Source organism: Cyprinus carpio, chromosome B17, assembly GCF_018340385.1.
Source record: "Cyprinus carpio isolate SPL01 chromosome B17, ASM1834038v1, whole genome shotgun sequence".
NCBI lineage: Eukaryota > Metazoa > Chordata > Actinopteri > Cypriniformes > Cyprinidae > Cyprinus > Cyprinus carpio.
The window spans coordinates 2,191,453-2,214,575 of NC_056613.1; the positions used below are offsets into that span (position 1 = coordinate 2,191,453).

Here is a 23,123-nt window from a genome sequence, read left to right on the forward strand (position 1 = left end):
GATTATGTGCCAAGTAATCTGGATATTTAAAACATTAAAGATGAAAATATATGTACTTTTCTGATTTGTTTATATATTTTATATATGCATACTTCATTTTGAGGTAAGAACACTGTGAACAGGTTTTTATAGTAGAACTTTAATTTCAGTTTTTTTCTAAAGGACATCTTGTAATCAGAGTAAAACAAAAACAAACAATTAAATAAGAAGAAATCAGCTGCCTTTATGGGCAAAACAAAAGAAATACTCATGAACTTCTATAAATGATGACCACGTACCAGTCCGTAAGATAGATAACAGCTGTAATTTCTAAAATGCCATAAATTCAACCTAGATACCTCAAAATCTTTAATATGTAATACTGTAAACATGACATGAAAGTTCCTTCAGTATAAACTCTGTTTAACTTTTAAGCATTTTTAAATACTCACACTGTTCATATAAATACCATAAACTGCCTGCTACTTCATATGATATCCGTATGTTTAATATGAGATAGCACTGAAACCTTCTTTAAAGACATTTAAAATGACTTATGCTAAAAATCCATACATTCAAACAGTCAGACAGTTTCACCAGACAAGACCCCTTCATCTGATGGCAAGAAAAACCTGAAAAAGCAACTATCCCTTCATAAATACAATTCATTTTTGTTTACATCAACACAAGCCACTCTTCAAAAGTAATTACAGTACATGATAGCGATTATGTGTGTGTATTTGTGTAAATACGTACGTGCATATATGGGTGTGTGCAGATATAATTGACTTAACAGTGACTGGAATGTTGAGCCATATGATTAATTCAATGAAAAATCATTTAAAAGAGCTTCAATATTGAGGACAAGGCATTCAGTCTATCAGCTCGCTAGAAAGTGCTTCGAATAGTCATCTTAATGCATGATACTTACCGCTTTTTATATAATAATATGATGTCATATGCAGGTTTATATTAAAAATGCCTTGTAATGACATTTCTTTGCTTAAGTGCAGAAAAATCTAAAGATTAACTAAGGAAACGAGGTATGATACATTTAAAAAAAAATACAATATGGTGGAGGTGGTTTAAACTGTTTAAAGAATTTATCAACACTTTTGGGTTCATAATCTTGAACACACATAATGCGGTTAAGTTATAAAGGTGCTAGCAAAAATATACAACAGCATACAAGGCAATGTCATAGCAGAGCTTAATGCAAACTTTAACGCACGTAATAAATGCAATCTCAAAATGCAACCACGGTACCTCATATTAGTTCAACTTAATGACCACCACTATTGTTAAGTGCATAAACAGGATACATCAAATGACTTTCTCTCATTGAGGGATATGCAAACATCTTCTTAAAAGGCACAAGCAAAAGTCAAAGACGTTTTCAGTAAGAACGGCGACTGGCATTTGAATACTTGGGATGAAAATGATGCACTTCCAGTCCTGTGAAACTCAGAACTAAAGTTTTCATGAAATATTGATACAATTTCTTTTGCATGTATTGTTGCAAATATGCAGCTTGTACATGTTTATAGTTGTAACTGATAAGGCAGGAGAATATGGCGTGTGCATTGAACATAAATGCAAGATGTTGCGAATATTTGTGTATTATGTTTCTGCCTACGTTACCAAAACTCCTTGGTCAGACTCTAATGCTAAAAACACACTCTAAGCAAGTTTGATTTTGTGCATCTTTGTCTTCCGAAATGTGTCAGACTGCAAGGGGGCACTACTACTGAGCAAGTTAATTTAAGTTTGTTAAACTTGGCATGTTTACAGCAGCTACCTGAATAATAAAACATCCGGGTAAATGGCACAGACACTTAAAGGTAACTCTATCGCCCCCTTGAGTACAGAAGTTTGCTACCACCAGTGCAGCACAAGAACCCACGTAATGTATGTTGAACATAACCACTGAATACTTGCATAAAATATGTTTCTGGTCTGAGCTTGAATTTTAGTTTTACTTCTGAATGCGATTATATAGTGCTTAAAAAAGTCAGCTTTTAGGCGGTTTATCAGCGGCATCTTCAGATGTGATTCTGAGGGACGCAATAGCTTTTGCACAGATGTAGATGCTCTCCTCCTTCTTATCGTCTTTGCTAGGAAGGCCAGTGGAAGAGGTTGCTATTTCTCCACTGCAGACCACTCCAGGATCTAGGACAGGGGCTGAGGTCCGGCCAGAACTAGCCGTTTCTAATATGTTCCCCTGTGGATTTGACAGGAGCAAATTTCTCTCCCCAGCAGCACCAGATGTCGACATTGTGGGCATTCTTAACCCCCCAATGGGGATCATCGGAACAGGCATTGGCACCTGTCCTTGAGAGTGCAAAGGCAAATGGCTGAAGATGTCTGGCTGCAGGGTTGTGGACAGACCTTGACGGCTGCATAGGCCGACAGGAACATACAGATTCTGAGGAGTATCCCCTTGATCCTGAAAAAAAGTGATGTTGTTCATGATGCTGACCAATTCATTCTGATTTTCAGAGAATTAAACTCATTGGACTTGGTGTAGATTTGGTGGGAACATTTTTAGAAATATATTTATTCTGTTATGCCATTAAGGCTTGGCACCAGAATTGACTGTATAGCAATTTTTTACCCAAAAATGTTCCCGTTATTCTGGCATTATATTCTTTATGCAGATTTTATTCTATTAGGGATGTAACGATTAACCGCGAGCTGGTTGAAAATCGATTCAAATATGTGATGATTCAAATCGGTTAAGATGCTAAACAAGCTCGATTCAATTAGGGGTAGAAGTTTATATAAATGTATGTCTGAGGGGAACTTACTGTCTTCAGAAAAGTTTAGACGGAATTTTTTAATCTTGCCTCTGTATAAAGCATATTAAAGTTTATAAGTGCAGCGCTGCTTTGTTTATAGCAGAAACCAAGAAAACGCTTTAAGTACCACCTGCTGGCAGAGAGTGAATCTGCGTCTCATTCAGCTCGTCAGCTGTTTTTGTTTCATGCAGATATTTTTTATGCATACGTTCACAAAACTGAAGTCAAACCATTCTGTTTTTGCTTCAAATTTCAAAATAATACAATCTAATTTAAATTAATAACCGCTCATGCCGCATGTATGCAGCATCTTTGTTTGGATCATGATTAAAATGCAGTGGTTGCCTCTAATTTTAAATGGAAAGAGCTCAGACAAAGCCTTATTTTGTTTATATGAAGAGATTTCTTTTATTTGTGTTACTTATTTATTTGATTCGGGGCTTGTTTTAAAATTTCTATTTAGTTTTGTTATTAACATTTACATTATATTTAAATTTTGTTATTTAGCAGACGCTTTTATCCAAAGTGACTAACAAATGAGGACAATAGAAGCAATCAAAACCAACAAAAGAGCATTAGATTATGTGCTATATTAGTATATTATTATAGTGATATATTTCAGTTTCACAAAGAAACGTGCAGCATTTTGTCTGAGCAATAATAAAAGGACACATTTAATTTATAATTTGTCTTAAATCTCATTTTGTTAAAAAAAATTGTGAATCGAATTGAATTGTGACATCAAATTCGTTAGTCGAATAGAGTCGCGTGAATCGTTACATCTCTATATTCTATCATAAAGATTTTTATTCTACAAAGAAAGTTTATATTGATCACGGCTGTCAGAAAGAACCAAAAACACTATTAAAAAGGATAAAAATTGGTGCCAGGTTTGATGTCACTGATGCCAAATGGTTTCAATATGAACAAAATGATCTATCAGCAGTTAGTAATTTACAGCTTATGAGGTACACTTTGTCTCCAAAAGCAATGTGTAAAATGCAACATGCTTTCCTGTAGCTAAGGGTGCTTTCACACTAGCACTTTTGGTGCACACCCGGGTTCGATTGACGTCAGAGTTCGGTTCGTTTGGATGATGTGAACGCTGTCTTCCAAACTGGGGTGCGCACCCGCGAACCGTACCCAAGTCCACTTAAAAAGGGTGGTCTGGTGTACAGTTCATGAGAACTCTTTTTACGGTTCACTGCTGATGTGAATGCAATCGTACCAAATCGCGGATGTGAACCACTTGTTAATGACGTATTATTTGATAAAAATGTGTTTGTTTGTGTGTGTGTTTCACTCACTTGACGTGTGTGACTGATGCGCTGCAAACAGAGAGCTGTATATACAATTTCTGTTCGCCTTCAGTGTTCTTTAGATCATTTGCAGTACATTCGTAAGACAGATGTAAGTGCCGTTATGTACCGAAGCATTATAAACAAAACGAACGATTCAAAAATGTAAATACAGGGTGCGATTTGTGAAAAAAACAGAGGGGAGGATGCTTTTGAAAATTTTTATGAAATGTTTTTAATATGATGGAAACTGTATTTAGTGTGATCTCAGTTTGATAAAAACATTGTAGGCCTACGTTAGGCCTATTAATTTAAATGATTTAATGTTCACGGTTATTCAAACAACAAATTATATAGAGAAAGTGAGCAAAGAACACAACGGAGCTTTTTGAAACTCCGAATCAGTTAAACCATTAAGTCGCAAAATGATTCACTGTTTCGAAGCTCTCCAATCGGATCTCGTATTACGAATCATTTGATTCAGATCAGGACTTCAAAGCATGTATCGCGAATCATTTGATTCAGATCGGGACTTCAAAGCGCGTATCACAAATCATTTGATTCAGATCGGGACTTCAAAGCGTGTATCACGAATCATTTGATTCAGATCGGGGCGTCAGAATGGGTTTGGGGGATGTTTTTATCCCCACCGGGGATAAAAGTAATTCAGCAGAGGCAGGGATGCATAGACCAGAAGGGATAGACCAGAATGAGGGAACCCCCCCCGCCCCCCCGGCAAATCGCACCCTACTTAAATATATAAAAGTGCAGAGAGCAATGTTATGCATTTGCCGCCTTCTCCTGCACAGCCGTTACTAAGCAACGGGGTACACAGCTGCTGGCTTGATGATGCAAATGAACTAAAGTTTGAACCCCCCAAAAATAATATGAATGCAGTCCAGTGGGGGAAGGGGAAGGGGGAGCAATCGAACTCGAGTTTGTAACAGTCAAGCGAACCAAGTGTGAAAGCACTCCAAATCATTAGAACATGGTGTTAGCAATGTCAAGGTAATAGGTTCAATTCCCCGGGAAAGCAAGAATTGATTGTGTACCTTGAACGCAATATATGTCGTATTGGATAAAAGCATGCATAAATGTAAATCTTAAAGCATACCATTCCGGTGTCAGTTCCCACTCCGATGACCGGTCGAAGGGGAGAAGCTTGAAATCTCACACTCCTTCCCGGATCCATGAGGGTCCTGTGCTGATAAGACCCCCTCCGTGGGGACACTGTCCTGAGCACCCCTTTTTGTCGACCCAGCGGAGACTGTGCTCGTTGCCCTGATGGGTCTGAACTTGTAGGCCTTACAGGTGACAGCTGCCGGATAGGTGAAAAATCCCCTCTGATGCTCAGATCTCTCCATGGAGAAATGGCCCTTAAAGGAGATGAATCACGGTTTGACAACAGGTGACGTTGTGGTGAGAGATCTCCTCTCGGGGACATGTACCTCTGGTGAGGTGAATCCCAACAAGGCGACAGCAGCTGAGGTGGGCAAGGCTCAGAGGAACTGCTTGACTGCTCAAAGGTCAGATCATCATCAATACTCGGAGAAGAAACTCCAAGCTGTTCCTTCGGATTGTGGCTTGGGTCAAAGAGTTTAGGGAAACAGCCAGACAGACGTGGCTTGTTGACTGCATAGGACTGAGGACTTGTGCTTCTGGACAATGTTTTTGGTGTAGAATCACCATCACATTCGTCATCTTCATCATCATCTGGTTCATCCTCATCGACGCCATCAGAATCCTCTGCATCTGAGAACTGATGTTTAATGGTTGTTTCCACTGACATGATGCCTAAGGACTTCTGTGTGTCATCTACACAGGCAGTAAGAGCAGAACATGAAATTAGTGCCTCCAACATTCTCCTAACATTTAGAACCATGTTTGAACTAGTTTGGGGTGCCTAAGGCTCTTAAAAATGAACTAAGCTAGACTGAAACCTATCTTTTACATCTGCATGAAAAAGTAGTTCAAAAAAAGTTTCCTACCAGCATCCTCTGTATTGTCTATGGATGTTGGTGAAACTCCAAGTTCAAGGCATTTTTTCATGTGAGCTTTTGACTTCATATGCTTGGTGAGATTCCCTAAATAAAACAGGAGTTATTTTTCTAACCCAATCTTTTGCAATCATGTTTGAATGTGAATGTTGTAAAGCTAACCTTTAGTTTTGAAAGCAAAGTTGCAGCACTTGCAGATGTAAGGTCTCACATCTGTGTGCGTTCGAATGTGTTTCTTGAGCATGCTTGGCTTCTTACAACGAATACCACACTCTTCACATATATACTTTCCCCGACCACGGCCTCTCACGTACACATATTCCTCATTGGACTTATACCTGATAGAGAAAACACAACAAGAACTTTTTCATTTCGATGCGTTACTACAGTCACATATGAACATCAGCATGATCAAATGACATATTCATACCCTCCTTCAAAAATCTTTATGCGGACTGGCTCTGCTTGCTGTATGGTGGATGCCACATCTTCTCGTAAATATTTGCACCTCTGGCTAATGTCTCTTAGCCTCACATCTTGCTTTGTATCTTCCTCTCTGTAGTCCAGCGATACCTGCAATAGTGCAACAGACCTTATGGAACAGATAGCTAAATAACGTACAGGTAAATATAGCACAGCAGCAAGTGGCAAATCAGCAAAAACCAACAACAGATAACATACTTGTTCTTGCTTCGGTCTCCAGGGGGTTGAGGTCACTAGTAGTCCAGGTTGATAAATGCTAGCGATTGAATAAATAGCATCCTGCCTCCTCTGTTTGGATCGGAGAAGAGCAAGAACCATCCCAGTGCTAAGATCAGGTGGGTTAGGGTTACGGCATCTCACAAACCACGAGGCATACTCTGAAAAATTTGCAGCTGTTTGGGTACTATTTGGCTTAGTTGAGTTGAGATAGCACCAGCTCACACAAGTAGTAGTGTGAAGACCTGGAAACTTGGAGAACAGTAAAGCACCAGTGATTGCAGAGGGCACTGCACCTATACCAGAACTAGGACGATTACTAGCCATCATGAGTTCAGGTGTTGGTTTTTGTTCCATCATAGCAGCATCTGGAGGAATTCTGGCAGTAGATTGTAACTCTGGATTGCTGTAAAAGTCTTGGCTTGGCTCATCCATATCTACCTCCTCAGTGGGCTCACATGTCTCTGGGGTGCTTCCTGATTTGAAAGCTTTCTTGGGACTTTCTTTTTCACCTTCAAGATGTCCTAACTCCACAGCACTAAGCTCTTCAACAATCTGTCCATATATGTTCTCATCTTTGACTCGTTTCTGCTGCTTCGATTTGATGAAAAGTTCAATGCTACTTGCAGGTGAGAGCATGCGTTTGTTTGCTCCACCACTGGGGGCCTCTGTAGTTGAGATGGTTTTGGAGGTCAAGGATAGAGGTATGCCTGTATTTAGCTTTGCTGGTGATGCCTGTGGGCTGTGCAGTAGTCGCTTAGGGTGCCCTGATCCTGGAGATAGTTCACAACCTGCATTATTTTGTGACATGACTATGGCTAGACTTTGACAGGGGGAGGATGTTTTGTGTTCTATGTACGACATAGGATTCTGAGTTTGAGAATCCAGAATATGAGATATACTAGTGTATGTTACGTTCCCATAAGATGGTACTTGCATCTGAATTCTAACAGGAACTAGCAAACCGGACATACTCTGACTGGCTAACGCTTGCTGAGCTTGCGAAAGCACTGCTATTGTTGACAAAACATTGCCTAAACTCTGGGAACAATCTTCTTGGGGGTTCCTTAAGCTAATATAAGATTCAGCTTCAGGTTCCTTCTTTATAAAACGCATTACGCTATCCATGTCATAAACATTGCAAACATTGGGTTTAGCATACTGAGATGAGGCTTGCACTGGGCTATATTGATTGTGTTGAGGAGAAGGACCACCTGAAATTAAAGAATACCTAATTTTCTCAATGGATCCCTCAAGTGTAAACGGTTTGCTTGGTGAGGTTGATCTCTTGCTCATTTCATCTGAGACTGTGCCGCCTTGCATCTCGGGTTCACCCCTTAATGATGCCTGCCTAACCAAGAAGGCCCTTCTATGCTCTTTAACCTCATCTTGCCTAGATGTAGATGAAGGAGAAAGACTACCATAATCGAAAGACTTGCTTCGATATCCTGGAACCTCTGAGGATAAATTATAAGGTGCTTGCTCTGAGGCAGAACGTATCATCTCTCGGTGATGACTCTGTAAACTTCCTGGTACAGATAAGAACTCCAACGGCTTATTAAACTCATCTGGGTTGGTTAGAGACACAAGATTAATGGTCTCCTCTCTGTCGAGGGACTGGGAAAAACTTGAGCTGTGAGACAAATTGCTATCTTGACTCGGGCTTCTGGAGAGACTTGTGCAAGCAGATTCAAAACTAGATTCCCCAGAAGAACATTCCATCTCTGCTAATCTCAAGCGTTTCTTTTTGGGTGGTAGCTTTTCCATTGGAAACTGTGATAGAGTCTCACTCCTCTGTGGCCACTGGAACTCTTCAGCATGCTTTTCCCTTTGCTTGACTCCTACTTCCAGAACTTTTTTCGGCCTGTCAGGCTCCACGGTTACTCTTATCTCTGGAACTTGGATACTAGGCTGAGATGTTGGCTGCTTACTCATATGAAGTTTCTGGTACAGAAAACCACTGCATCCCCATTGCCAGTCTGCTCCTTCTGTTCTGTGACCCTCCATGCTATGCTCCTTTTCCATGAATCTGTGAATGCCAATTTTGTCTAAGGGATATGATCTAACATCACTTGACTTTTCTGAAGAGTTTAGTCTGTTTAATGAATTTGTGTGCTGAATGACAGAGATAACATTGCTACCAGCCCTTTTCTCAGTGTCAGAAAAGGCAGTATCTAAAGTAGTTGGCTTTGTCTCAGTGTCCTCTGAGTGTCCAGAAGGCTTGTCTTGCACATGAAAGTCATCTTCCTCTATGACATTTTTGTCCTTTCTTCGTTTCCTCGTGGAAGTTTCTGATAAATGGCTTGGAAAAATGGAACACAACTCAGTTTCTTGATAGTTTTCAGCACCCATTTTTGGATCATCTACGCTGTGAATTTTCAAGTCTGATTTTAAGCTACAAGCCAGATGAGCATAGCAGTCTAATTCAGCATGTCCTTCGGTAGCGGAGTGCTCAAATGCAGCTTGCCGCATGAGTCTTCTCATACCCATTGCGCCCCGGTAGGTGACATCAGCACCTGCCATTCTCTCATCAAATGAGTTACTGCTTCTTAGCCCTTGTGGGGCATTCAGATTTGAATTAGATGAGGTTGGAAGAGAATTACTGCGCAAGAATACACTACTCTCTGAAGCTGTTTCCAGAAGGTCAGAGCTAGAGATTTGAAATTCTTGGTAATCTTCCTTTTGGAAGGACTCCGAATCAATTTTTATTGATCGCACTAGGTCTTTTTTGCTTCTGTGGATGGAGGAGTCAGTGTCACCTGGCATTATGCCTTTGTTCAATGTAATCATGAAGCTAGATGTGGCTTCATTTATGTCTGTCATGCAGGTTTGTACAGTGATTGATTGCTTTGGCCTGGTTGTTGGCCTATAACATTTCCCGAACATAATTTCTTGATACGATTTGGCACTTGGGCTCGATTGGTTGAACTGTTGCTCAGCACTCTCAGAACGCGAGAAGTATCCTGAATCAGTGCTGCCTTTACTGTATGAACTAGGCAGAGAAAGAGACTGATCAGAGTCTTGATTTTTCTTCTCCGAAAGCCGAAGTGCCAATCTTTGCTTGATGGTGGAGAACTCAATCATTTGGTCCACCTGAGCAATAGCTGCAGGTGCCGTCATTTCTCGAAATTGCCATAAAGATACTTTTCCTGATGACCCCATTTCCTTTTTGAGTGAAGTTTGAGCAGATAAAGTGGTGTCCTTTTTTGCCAATATACTCCCTTTTTCTTGCACAAAACCCTCTTTTTCTTTGATACGGCTTGTTGTATACAAGGATAAGTCTTCCACAACTTCTTCATCGGTGTCACTGCTCTGCTCAGCATCAGAATGCATCTCGCCTTCTGCCACCGCCAACTCCTCATCCATATGCTTGCTGTCTTGTTCTGAAAATGAAACCAATCCTGCTTTCACTGCATGGGTGTGAGATTTTCTGTGTTTGTACAGGTTGCTCTTAGTTTTAAAGGAGAATCCACAAGGAATACATGGATATGGTCGTTCGCCAGTATGAGAACGGATGTGCTTCTTCAGTACACTGGGTTTGGCACAAGCTCTGCCACAATACTGGCATACATACTTCCCAGTCTTAACTGACTTCTGCTCCTTTTTGAGAAGGCCCTCTGACAGCAGCTCATATTCTGATTGAAGATATCGTTTGTTTGGGAGAGAAACGTTCTTCCTCCTGAGCTGGATGTGACACTGTTCTCTAGATTTTGAGGTAAGAATATTTCCTGAAGCAAGGACCTGTGACTCCATACCAGGAGATGGACTTACAGCTGGGGTCTGGTGTTGCTCCGCAAGTCTTATTTTGTCCTCTGTGCCAGAGGATTGGCCTCTTTGGGTCATCTCGGATGACAAGTGTTTTTCGTCATCTTTGAAACCAATAATCTGTTTGGAACATTCTGCATCACCTGAGGTTTTAGCAGCCTCCATGATAAGGATTTGCTATCTACAGTTGCTACATTGCCCTTGGTTTTGACACAATGAACATCAAAAAGTTTATCTTTTAACGTGGAGGGTTAATCCTTCAGTGCTTTAAACAGTTCCCTGTGATTGTACAGCAGTCAGCCCAACAGAATCATTTTCAAAATGATGAAATAATAATTTCCATATGTTCAGTCAATGCATGTTCAGTCAAGTTCTTTATAAATGGTCTCCATCCCTATATACATTTAAGCCTGGGCACCAAATCCAAATTGTCTGCAAACAGAAAAAAACACGCTGTCAGTAAACAAATTCAAAATGTTTTAAGCATAGAAGAATAACTTAAAGAGTATAATAAAATTCTGAGACAATTATTTAAGTAGAAAAGCCATGCATCTTCATGCCAAAATGGCTCATAAACTCACCATGCCCTGAGTAGAGTGTTTCTGAAGGCAGTGTGCCAGCACCATCTCTTTGTCTTTCTGAGGTTTGTGATTGATGTGAAGGTCGTCTCAAACTGTAAGGTCAGGAATCCCTCCATTAGAGAATTAACCAAACTACAAGTACAACAAGTACACGGCTGTGCAAGCATAATGGGGGGGGGGGGGTCAATCTATCTCTGTAACACCATCATTCATTCAATTCATCTCTGTAAAACCATAATTTATTCTGCACTCTAATCTCTATTTGGAATGTTTTTGCTATTCAAAGGAAAACTCTTGCATTTAAAAAAATAAAAAAAACAAATAATAGATATATTAGTAATTATCTTGAAATATGAATGAAGATCAACTGAACACTATAAACTACCATTCAAAAGTTTGGAATCATCACATTAAAATAAAAATAAAAAATAAAAATAATACTTTTATATTGCAAGGATGCATTAAATTGAAAGTGACAGTAAGACAATTACAATGTTACAAAAGATGTTTATTTTAAATAAATGCTGCTCTTTTGAACTTTCTATTCATTCAGGAATCCTGAAACAAAATGTATCATGATTTCTACAAAAATGTTAAGAAGCACAACTGTTTTTAACATTGTTAATAATAAAAAAAAAATGTTTCTTGAGCACAAAATCAGCATATTACAACGATTTCTGAAGGATCATGCGAGACTGAAGACTGGAGTAATGATGCTGAAAATGTAGCTTTGCCATGACCTGAATAAACTATATTTTAAAATACATTAAAACAGAACAGTTATTTTAAATGGTAATAATATTTCACAATATTACTCTTTTACTGAATTTTTGATTAAATAAAAGCTTCTTTAGAGCTTTTAAGACTTTTTCCAAAAACATTAATATAACTTATTTTAATAAGTTATAACTATAATTATAACTAAGTTATTGAATCTTGTTTAATCTTCAGAAGAACAATAAATCACATTTACACTTATTTTTTTCTTAGTGCATTACAAAAGTTACAAAATGAAGAAACACTTGTGTTGAGTCTGCAAAAAAAAAAAAAAAAAAAAAACAAAGGCAAATTCTTCTAAATGATTTCATACTGGGTATCAGCCACTGAAAAACCTCATCAACAAAACAAATACATGTTAGGTACTGTACCTTGTAAAATAAAGTACCCTGTAAAGAGAGTGAATGAATCATTGAATCTACATCTGTTATGCAACACAAATGTGCGACCAATTACATTTCAGTTTAAATTTTATTGGTCAAATAAATCAAAAAGTAGTGCCTAAATATTAAACAATAATATTGCAACTTACACCACCTCTGCCTACACTCTTTGAATAGACATGTACATATATAATTTCCATCTGCATACATCAGAGTTTGTATAATGAGGTTACATAAGGTTATCTGGTTCAAACCTCTTAACTAGGACATTCAAACTCGCAAGCAATCAGAGGAGAAATATCAAGCTCCGCTAGGCTATAAAATCTAAAACCAAATCTTGACATGGTCTACAATGAAGTCAAATGTTTCCCACGGGTCGAGTTAGTATCTAAACAGCCTGTCTGTCTGGAGATAGCGACCAGATGAGAGAGTTGATGTAGGAATGACAAAACACAGCAATCAGATGTGCCTTTTTCAAGGTCAATCTCAATCCTGTGCTGTCCTCAACACATTGGAGGAGAAATATGGTGGATAAAACTGCCAGAGGCTAAATGCACCTTTAAAAACTGGGCTGACAAGTTAAATGTGTCAGCGGTGTTCGGTATTCAGACACGAGGCAATAATCGCATCAAATCTGTCCAAGTAACATAATGTGATTTCATTGTTTAAGAACGACATCGAAAGACTGCAAGTGTCCAAGTTTGACCTTCGATCATCTTATGGATGACCAGAGAAGCATCTGCGTTAAAGCATCTACAACAACAACAACCAGTGCAACATGTCAAAGTCAGAGGCGGGAAAATATAACCAGACTCGAAAGAATGTCATTACGTCATATATCAGCCCCCCTTGGCATCACTACCCGGCGGGATGCCTGGCATCTCATGAAATACAGCTGTTTTGCATCTTAAAACTACAGAAGGAACAAAATGTCCACAGAAGAGCTTATCGTGCTTCAAAAAAGCAGAGCAGTCGAGGACTGACTTTGACAAGTCACCTGCTTTTGAGTCCCAGTAAGATATACAACACAGTGATTGCCATCAATCTACAAACCTGGTGTCCAAATTCAGCCTTGTCCAATGTCTCCAGTCAAATGCAGCTGTTCTCATAATTCCTGCTTCCAGTATTGCTGTACATCACCTTCAAAAAAAGACAAGGAATAAGTCTCAACAGTCAACCATGTCTTGCTCAATGAGAGTACATTAGAAGAGCTACAGATGTAAGCGAGTCACCACAGAAAATACCTCATTGAGACGCGTATCCAGGAACAAAAATAGAAAAGGGGCCCTGCAAAGGGTTATGCAATGGCCCACATTCGAGGCCACTTTTGCATCAGCGCAGGGAGAAGTGAATGGCCATGCTGCTTGTGAAAAGGAGTTGTAATCAGGGAGGTTTAGATTAGAATAAAGCATAAAACCTAAACTGCACTGAAATAAAAGATTCAAGCTGTGTATAGGATTGCGATATACAGCAGAAATAGCAAGCAGTGTGCTAATATGCTATTCCGAACACAGCTTTAGACTGGGACTGAAAATCCTGATAGTTCAAATATTAGTCATGTTTAGCTCATGGGTGGGATAAATTATCAGCAGTATCTTAAAAAGCAACATGAAATCATAACTTACATTTAAAATACGTTACTGGCTTTATTTTACATGATTTAGTGATGTGCATTATTCCAGAACAAAGTTTGTGCTTTCATCAAAACATAATGAGACACCACTTTTTCAGCAGCACTGATTCCAGAAGTATTTTTCCCTTTCATTTTTCCCACAGGGCTTTTTAAAAAGTCTTAGTTTGAGGGTTATAAGCCACGAATCAAACCAAAAAGCTACGAGGAGAATCACAACATAAACTTTGGCTTGAAGCAAAAAAAAAAACAAAAAAAAAAAATTAGACAAAAGTCCAAGATTCTGAAGGAATCAAATTAAAACAACGGTGAAGTATAAAATAATTGATTTACAGATGTTGATTTTATATTGAAACAATGTATTATAGTTTTGATGTGTTTTTTGTTGTTGTTTTTTTAAAGGGATTTGAGAGCTTATGTCATTCACAATTCTTCTTGGAAGTGGGCGGTTCTTTTTCTTGCCCGATTCTCTGATTGTTGGGGATTTCTTTGAAGAATCATGGGTATTGTAGTTTTTCACAGGAATTAAAATGTTTGATGATAATTGTAAAAATGATTCGGCATAAGCATATATCATTGATTATCAATCTCAGAGCTCACAGTAACTCTCTTTAAATAACTGTCTTTGAATGCTTATAAGCTAAAATCATTCAAATTAATTCCACTATGGAGAATATATAAATATGAATAACATCAAGTCAAGTGCAACTTTTTCCCCCTTAAATATCCTTAAATAATAAATAATCCCCTTAAATAATACACTCAAGAATTTTTGTGAAGGATATATCTCGTACACATGTGAAAACGTGGATGTTGACATTTTACTGCCATTTTTTAAGTAAACAAGTAACTGAAATCAAGCCCCGTTCAGGGTGGTCAATCCTCACTACTTCTCAATTGACCTGACCTTGGCCATTTCAACACAATACAATTTACACGGCTAAAAATGTTTGACCTGCTGTGACCATCATCTGAAGTTACAGTGGGAGAAGACACCTGGGTGCTGCATTAGAGGAGCTGAGGGGTCAGGATAACATGATACAGTACAGATACCATCAGTGTGTTGTAGTCATAGTCTGTTAATTAACATTAGAGCCCTCAAGTATTACAAAAGCAAGCAAGCAAGTGTCATTTTTACTACTGCTCATACTGCTCAGGGCTAGCGATTTGGCAAGATTTTATTTAGTCAAATCTTGAATCTTAACAATTAGCTTGCACTGCAAAAAAAATATTTTCTTCCTCAGTATTTTGCCTTGTTTTCCAGTACAAATATCACATTCTTAAATCAAGATGCATTTACTTAAGAAGCAAATAATGACAGATATTAAGTCATGTTTAATAAAAAAAATAATAATAATTTGGGCTTAAATCAAAGAAAATACCTGCAAATTGGGTAAGAACAGTATTTGTTTTCCCTTTGAATTAGGTTTCTTTTTCTGACCCCATGCATTGACAGATATTTTTCACTTTTATTTAAGATTAAAGACAATTAATTTTGATGAAATTTTTTTTCAGAAAAATAAAAGAAAAAAAATTTGTTCCTACTTTTTCCTACTTTATTGGCAGACATTTCTCTTAAATGCACTTCATTTTTATTTTTATTTGTTTTGAAGCAAAATGACAAGATTAAGATTACGATATTAAATGGTTTAAGATAAAGACATGAATGTTAACGCAAATCCTTACTTACACTTCAGAAAAGATTTTCTTAGTATTTTTGACTTTTTTTCACAGTACAAATATCTAAACATTCTGAAATCAAGATGCATTTTCTTAAGAAGCAAAATTACAAACTTTTCTTTAAAATTTTAGTAAATGTGTCTTGAATGTAATGTACAGATATTTGTATGTGAAAACAAGCCAAAACACTTGCTAAGGAAGTGTACGGTTGTCATCTGGTGGACAATAAAACAAGGCCAAGAAATCCCATAGACTCGCATTGAAGAAAGGAACCGTTATAGAAAAGTGCTAAGAACTCCTGCAGAACCTGTCAGAAACAGCACAGAGACACCCAAGCAGTAGTGCAGCATATTTTGCACAGGCAACTACCACTCTGCGCTTGAATAATTATATTATGCTGAGTCTGGAAAGCTGTGTGGACGTCTGGTTTATCAGATACGTTCTTGCACAGAAGCAGTCCTGGAGATCAGTTTATTTACTTTCACAGAATGCAGTAATGCATCATAGTGACACGAGCAGCCAGCGGCGGAGGAACGTTTGCACGCTATCAAATCACATGCAAATGTGCAGGTTTCCTCTGGTCAGCAAATGCATGTGCCTTAGACAGTGGAAAAGCCGAGCAGCTCTACGGTGCACCCGCTGGGACAGACCATCATATTTATAGAGAGACGAGAGACTTGACCTTCAATGCATGCAGAGGATCAGCCATTTCAGGGCCATTCCACAGTATACTTAATGCAGAATACAGAAAGCTGCAGTGCCTTGTGCTCTATATATATATATACGGCCTGTCTGTGCATGTCAGAATCTGTTATGGGAGTCATAAACCAGAGGATTGACCCCCGTGTTTACTTCACCATTAGTTTGCATTGTTGTGCTTGTTAACTAAGCCAGTGTTTTGGTTGAACTGGCCTTTTAGCTTAAAGGTCAAAGGTGTTCATATAGACAATGCCATTAAGTATGTTCATGTTTTTTCAGATGATTCGAAGGTTCACCAAGTCTGCATTTATTGGTTAAAAAAACACACAGTAAAAACAGTAATACAGAGAAATATTATAACAATTTAAATGAATGTGTTTAAAAAGCTGAATTTTCAGCATCACTACTCTAGTGTTCACATGACCCTTCAGAAATCATTTTAATATGCTGATTTATATCTATTATCAATGATGAAAACAGATGTGCTGCTTAATATCTTTTTGGAAACCATAATCCATATTTTTCAGGATTCCTTGAAGAATAGAAAGTACAGAAAAACAGAATTTATGTGCAATCTTTTGTAATAGTATGAATACCTTTACTGTCACTTTTGAACAAATTAATGCATATTTTTAAAATGTATATGTACTGTATATATGATTTATTTTGTACACCATGATACTTACATATTTAAAAATCTAATATCCTGTGATTAACTGACTAATCATCATGATTATCTAGTATGTGCAGATTCCTGTTAGACAGGTTTGATAATGGCACTAAAAGTGTGCCATATGCAAATGGCCTTGATCTGGAAATTATACTGTAAATGCCACTCACCACGCATGTGCTGTGCAGAAATGAGGAATGTTCCCATGGCAACCAAACGACTATTCCTGCTGCGTTCACGTTCTTTGTCTCACATAAGTGGATATTGAATAGGCCAACAAGCATCCTCAAGTAACCCTCCTGCACCTGTGACATCACATGCTCCGCTCGAGCCCCTTACATACATACAATCACTGCACACAACAGATGGGAGTCAGAAAAATCACATGCATCTTTTACAGGCAACCTACAAACGTGTCGAGTTTGATATAAGGAACATTTTTAATGATTTGTACTGTAATTTTGTACCTAAAACTTCAAATTGTATCTATATTTATTTCCATGTAGTTCTAAACCTGTATGCTGCTCTATTTTCTATGGAACACCTGAAGTGAAAATTCTGAAGAATGTTCAATATTTTGTGTGCTTCAGTTCTCACTGTGCATCTTCCCACTCTTTCTCCGACTAGAGGAGGTCACGAGCTTCAGATTTAAAATAAATGCCTTGAGTTTCTCAGTGTTAGATGAACAGTGTTCTCTGATCACCATGGCAACACATTCTAAGTGCTATTTCACAGTGAAAACTAACAATGAATAAGCTTCAATTCAAGTGTGCGAGAAAGACTAGAATCACTAGGACTACATACTGTACATCATCATGATAAGAAGCATTATAACATGTCTGGCTAGAGTTAACGCTTGCCCAAACACGCCCATACAAGCTCTGCTGAACCAGTGCCAACTTCAGTGACCAGTATATATAACATATACTCAAAATTCACTATGAATATACATAAACACAAAATCCAAAGGTGGCCTGTAGATTTCAGACAGTTTTGGCTTATACTACACTCTTAAAAATAGAGTTCTATCATCAGTTTCACAGAGCAACCATTTTGCATTCCCAACGTACTTTTCAGTAAATAGCTCTTAAAATTAGTTCTTTGTGGAATGGGAATGTTCCATGGATTTTAAAGGGATAGTTCTCCCAAAAATGAACATTCTGTCATCATTTACTCACTCTAATGTTGTTCCAAAGCAATAATGAACACAAAAGAAGATATTCTGAAGAATGCTGGTAACCAAAAAAAACTGTCACTGGGCTGGTACCTTTGTACCTAAATTGTCCCTATTGGTACCTAAAAGGAACATATTAGTACCTCAAGTGTACATAATAATACCTAAAGCAAACAGTGTACCTTTCGAAAAGGTACCGCCCCAGTGACAGCTTTTTTTTCCAGAAAGTGCATAGTATGAAAAATAAATAACTTATGGAAGTTAATGGCTAACAGCAACTTTTTGGTTATCAACATTCTTCAAAATATCTTCTTTTTTGTTTAACAGAAGAAAGAAATTCATACAGGTTTGGAACAAGGGTGAGTAAATGATGACAGAATTTTCATTTATGGGTGAACTATCCCTTTAAAGGTTCAACAATTCCAATGAAGAACCCTTAATTTTAAGAATGTAACCAGCTCAAAATTGCTACACGGTGCTCAATTAATCACACTTTTGTGCAAAATGTTGGCTTAAAGACAACTATGAGAGAGATATTCACAAAAAAAAAAAAGATCCAATACTCACTGAAAACCTTCACATCTCTTCTACAAGGTCTCCAGAGCATACAAGATGTGACCACCAAATACAACTAAAAGACCAATCCTAAACACGTGCCAGGATGAAACGCCTTCACGCTGCCATTACATGTTCAGATCATAGTTTAGTTCAAACTCTCTCACCTGGCCAGATCTTCTCACTGAAAGCCACTGCTCTCCTTCAGGTCAGGTTAAACAGCGCAGGTCCCATCCTCACTGTGTGACTACCAAGACTCCCATTTTACACAGACTTCTCTCCATTAGGCACAGCTACAGCACCTTACTTACTCACAAGAGCAGTGGGAAGTAAATGGAAAATGATCATGTTTCTTGGCATAAACATGTGAGTGTTGATTGGCTGAGGGCTGATGTCCATCACCGTGACAACACGCTGCTGGCAACGGCAGCAGCCGGAGAGGAATATACTCAGGGACAGAAATAGATTTCTGCTCACTCTGGAGCGCCACGATCCCAGCGCAGAGGAAGGGAGGGAAAGCCGGAGGGAATCTGAGACGGAAGATGAACACAGACATAAGAAAGCAAGGACACCAGCTTAGAATATCACACCTGCAGCACGCCATACTGCTCAATGTGAGGGCAGATTTATTAGCACGGTCTAAACATAAAGTATGAATGATAAACTAGATTTATACATTTCCAGAAGATAATGTAGTGCTTGCATGTGCAGAAAAATGTTAATCCTGATCTAAAATGATCTAAAAACCTGTTGTTCACAATCTACTACATGCCTTCTGTCGCCTGATTGATGGTTCACACTTTTTTAGGCCTTTTAGTATAATTGTAAAAGCTTCTCACTTCGGCTTGTGGTGCATGTGTCTTTATTCTGTAAGAATGATTTTTATATTAGTAACATTTCAAGATGAACAATTACTGGACTGCAGAAATTTAAGTTTATTTGATAATGATTTTAAGTTTATTTGATTATAAATTTTTTTTCATTTCATAGACATTACTGGAGATACAGAGTGACAACTGATATTTATATGATTTTATGTAAGTAGCATACTGTTAAAAAGATCTCAGTGATTTACAATATTATATGATTTTATGTAAGTAGCATACTGTTAAAAAGATCTCAGTGATTTACAATATAAGCTATCAGAATTTCATCTTACTTTTTGTCCATTAAAATATCAGCATCAGTAAAATATTTTTGCAGCGTTTTGATTATCCACAATTAACAGAAAAAACTGTACATTCATCAATAAGCTACCAGTAAATTTGGTCTGTTTTTTTTTTTTTGGACTTTCCACAACTTTTGAGTTGATTTGAGACATTCATTCATGTCTATAACATAAAAGTTTCGCAATACAGATAACATGTTGTTACAAATCACTAACCACAACATACACTGTAAAAAAATTCAGTACAATTTACAGTAAAAAAAAAAACTGGCAGCTGTGGTTGCCGGAATTTTATAGTAAAAAAATATGGTAGCAACATCTTAGGTTTTACCGTTTTAACAAAAATACACATAAAAACACCTATATCACAAAAACATATAATGTTAATATACCAAGCTACTGAAGTACTGAAATCTGTTTAGTACCTTTGTGATAGACTGATAACCACCAAAAGCAGGTGGTGATGAGTAAGTCACATGGTGAACCAAAGCTCATCACAAGCAGTTTTTAAATAATAACATATATAGAAGGTGCACAGTGTCTTTCACACAAACGCAAAACACCATCATAGTAACACACATGAAACTGAAATAATGCAATAAACATTCATGTAACAACATTAGGTGTAACTTACAACCCTAATATACAAAACTAATATGAAAAAACTAAGAAACAATTATTTAAAAAAAAAATTCATTTTCATTTATTCACTTTAAATTCTATGGTCTTTTTCACTTGGAAAAATGGTATACTACCATAAAATTACATGTAATGTCCAATGCAGTTTTTCTCCGTATATAGTAATTTACTGTTTTTTAGTAATTTACTGGGAAATTAACTGTTAACCATTTAACTGTTATAACAACTTAAAATTTGTTGAGATAACTTAATCTTGAACTTCATTCAATTTAAGTAAACTAAGCTAAAGTTAACTGAACTTCTAATTTTAAGTCAAGCATGAACACTTACTTTTTTAAACCACACATTACTTTTTCTAATGTAGAATTTTAAAGTAGCAAAACTGAAATAGTATTTTCTTGAAAAATTATTGAGTTTATCTTCACCTGTATTTCAGTGATCATCTTTATTCATGTCACGCTGACCTGTATTTCAGTGAGGGGAGCAACATATGGTTTATTTACAGCCTGTAGATACAGAGCTGCAGCTTCAGCTCATCTGAAAATAAATTAAACCCAAAACATACAGAACTTAACCTAAATCTCATCTGAAAATATCTGAACTCTGCAAAGTGTTGGAGTGAGGACTAGTTATATAAATATAAATACCAAAACTTGATGTTACATATAAAAATCAAAAAGGAGTTAGTAATAAATAACAATTACTTCAATTATTCCGTAATTAAAAGTCCATTGTAAAAATGTTGTAAAAAAAAAAAAAATTTTTTCTTCAGTGTTTCGGTTATAAAGATTATGACAATTATTTTTATTAAAGTGTACTTTACAGGGAAATTTACAATATTTTTGTGTTTTAGAACATTATATTAATGATATTTTATTATCACTGATATACTATTATAGTTTTTGTTAATGTTTAGAATTAGATTTGTATATTTTGAGGTTTTTTGTCATTTTTATTAGTTTTTGTTTTCTGCATGTCTATATAGTTTAGTTTTTATTCATTTTAATTTAGATTTAATTATTTTTGTAATTCAAGCTTAAGTAAAAAAAAATGTGAAGTGTTGCCTTTGCTAAAATAAAATTATTTTCTTTTCTTTATTCATTATTTATTTTATTTCACCTATATATATATATATATATATATATATATATATATATATATATTTATTTTTATATTTATTATATTATATATTTTTATGGTTAACTTAGTTTAGTTTCCAACTGTAATCAAATATTTAAAATAATAAAGGAATAGTCATGGTGAGTAACTATAAAAAAAAAAATGTGTAAGTCTGAATTTTAAAAATAATGCATAATGCATCCCGTTATGACATATTATATGATTTGTTAAGCAACCAGAATGACATTTCTGTAAATCTAATAATTTCACTGCATCTAATTGTGTTATACACAGACAAACTGTCTCTGGGGTGGGGGCCTTTCAAAAGGTAAGAATATGAACTTTTAAAAAGTACTAATATGTACCATTTAGGAGTAAATAAAGTACAAAGATGTACCTTTTAGCTTTTGATACTTGGGAGTATCGGCCTAGTGACAGCTTTGTACATTTTTTTCTGAGAGTGATGCAAATGTAGTGCACATGCAAAAAGCAAGATGAAATCCCCTCGCAGACCCCCTCATTCTGTCGTACTACACGTAATGGAAGATTGGCTCTGGAAGCCCAAAGGTCCTTCCTACTTTACCTCCCAGCGGCAGGCTCACCCCGGTCAGACCAGACACCCGGACACCTGCCAAAACACACACACACACACACACACACACACACACACACACACACACACACACACACACACACACACACACACACACACACACACACACACACACACACACACATTTGGAAAACATGATGAAAGATGGAAAACAGACCAAAAAGGGAATCTCACATGTGTGTGGAACCTTGTGTTGCTAATTGTGAATTTATTCCCCTGCAGAGTGAGTTAAACGGCTGTGATGTTCATAAACAGTGCAGGACTATTCTTGGCACAGCTGCCCTGAATAACTCAGATAGGGAGTTTCTGATATGGGAGCAGTGGCACGTGTGTCTGAATGCAGCATGTGATGCTCTCTGGTTCCAAAGACGGCCATGAGCAGAGCATTGTGGGTAGCTCAGGCTGCCACACACTGCTCTATTCAAACGAACATGTCTCTGTGTCAAATCTAATTCGAAAGACAAAACAAATTTAATTTCCTTTACTTCTTACATAACTTTAACTTAAAAGTCAATAAGCTAGTTAAGTAAGAAAGACTGTTATAGTTAACTACTGTTAACAAAAAAAATTATAAAAATTAGATACAAATTTTGCCTTGGCAACAAACTATTGTTTGTTGCCAAATATTTATAAAATATTAAAATATAATTAAAAAACAAAAAATAATTTGTTGCCAGACACTAGCATAAAAAATTAATAAACAAACAACATCAAAATAAAAAATCAAAATATTAATAAATACTATAATAGTTTTAAGTAATCATGTAATAAATAATCATCTGCTTTAAGACACTAGCAGAAAATATTATTTGACGTATATTATTTTAAACAATATATATTATATATTTATTTAAACATTTTGCGCACCTGTTTGTGTGGATGTTCTTGAACACAAAAAA

General features: G+C 36.9%; 1 protein-coding gene across 6 annotated transcripts; it reads right to left on the reverse strand.

Annotated features, from left to right (window-relative positions):
• Positions 1-123: 123 nt before the first annotated feature.
• On the reverse strand, positions 124-19,117 carry LOC109106823 (transcription factor HIVEP2-like). 6 transcript variants are annotated; one of them, XM_042743198.1, is made up of 10 exons: positions 18,853-19,117; positions 17,127-17,261; positions 13,331-13,417; positions 11,118-11,209; positions 6,754-10,968; positions 6,503-6,645; positions 6,235-6,410; positions 6,064-6,159; positions 5,190-5,890; positions 124-2,425 (listed from the first exon to the last, which is right to left on the reverse strand). In XM_042743198.1, exons 5-10 carry the CDS (start codon positions 10,699-10,701, stop codon positions 1,991-1,993), a joined length of 5,499 nt encoding a protein of 1,832 aa, XP_042599132.1. In that variant the 5' UTR covers positions 10,702-10,968; positions 11,118-11,209; positions 13,331-13,417; positions 17,127-17,261; positions 18,853-19,117; the 3' UTR covers positions 124-1,990. The 6 variants fall into 6 exon arrangements, with proteins under 6 accessions (XP_042599132.1, XP_042599129.1, XP_042599130.1 ...); XM_042743195.1 differs by having other exon boundaries at positions 17,127-17,308; XM_042743196.1 differs by lacking the exon at positions 17,127-17,261.
• Between the last annotated feature and the right edge of the window lie 4,006 nt (positions 19,118-23,123).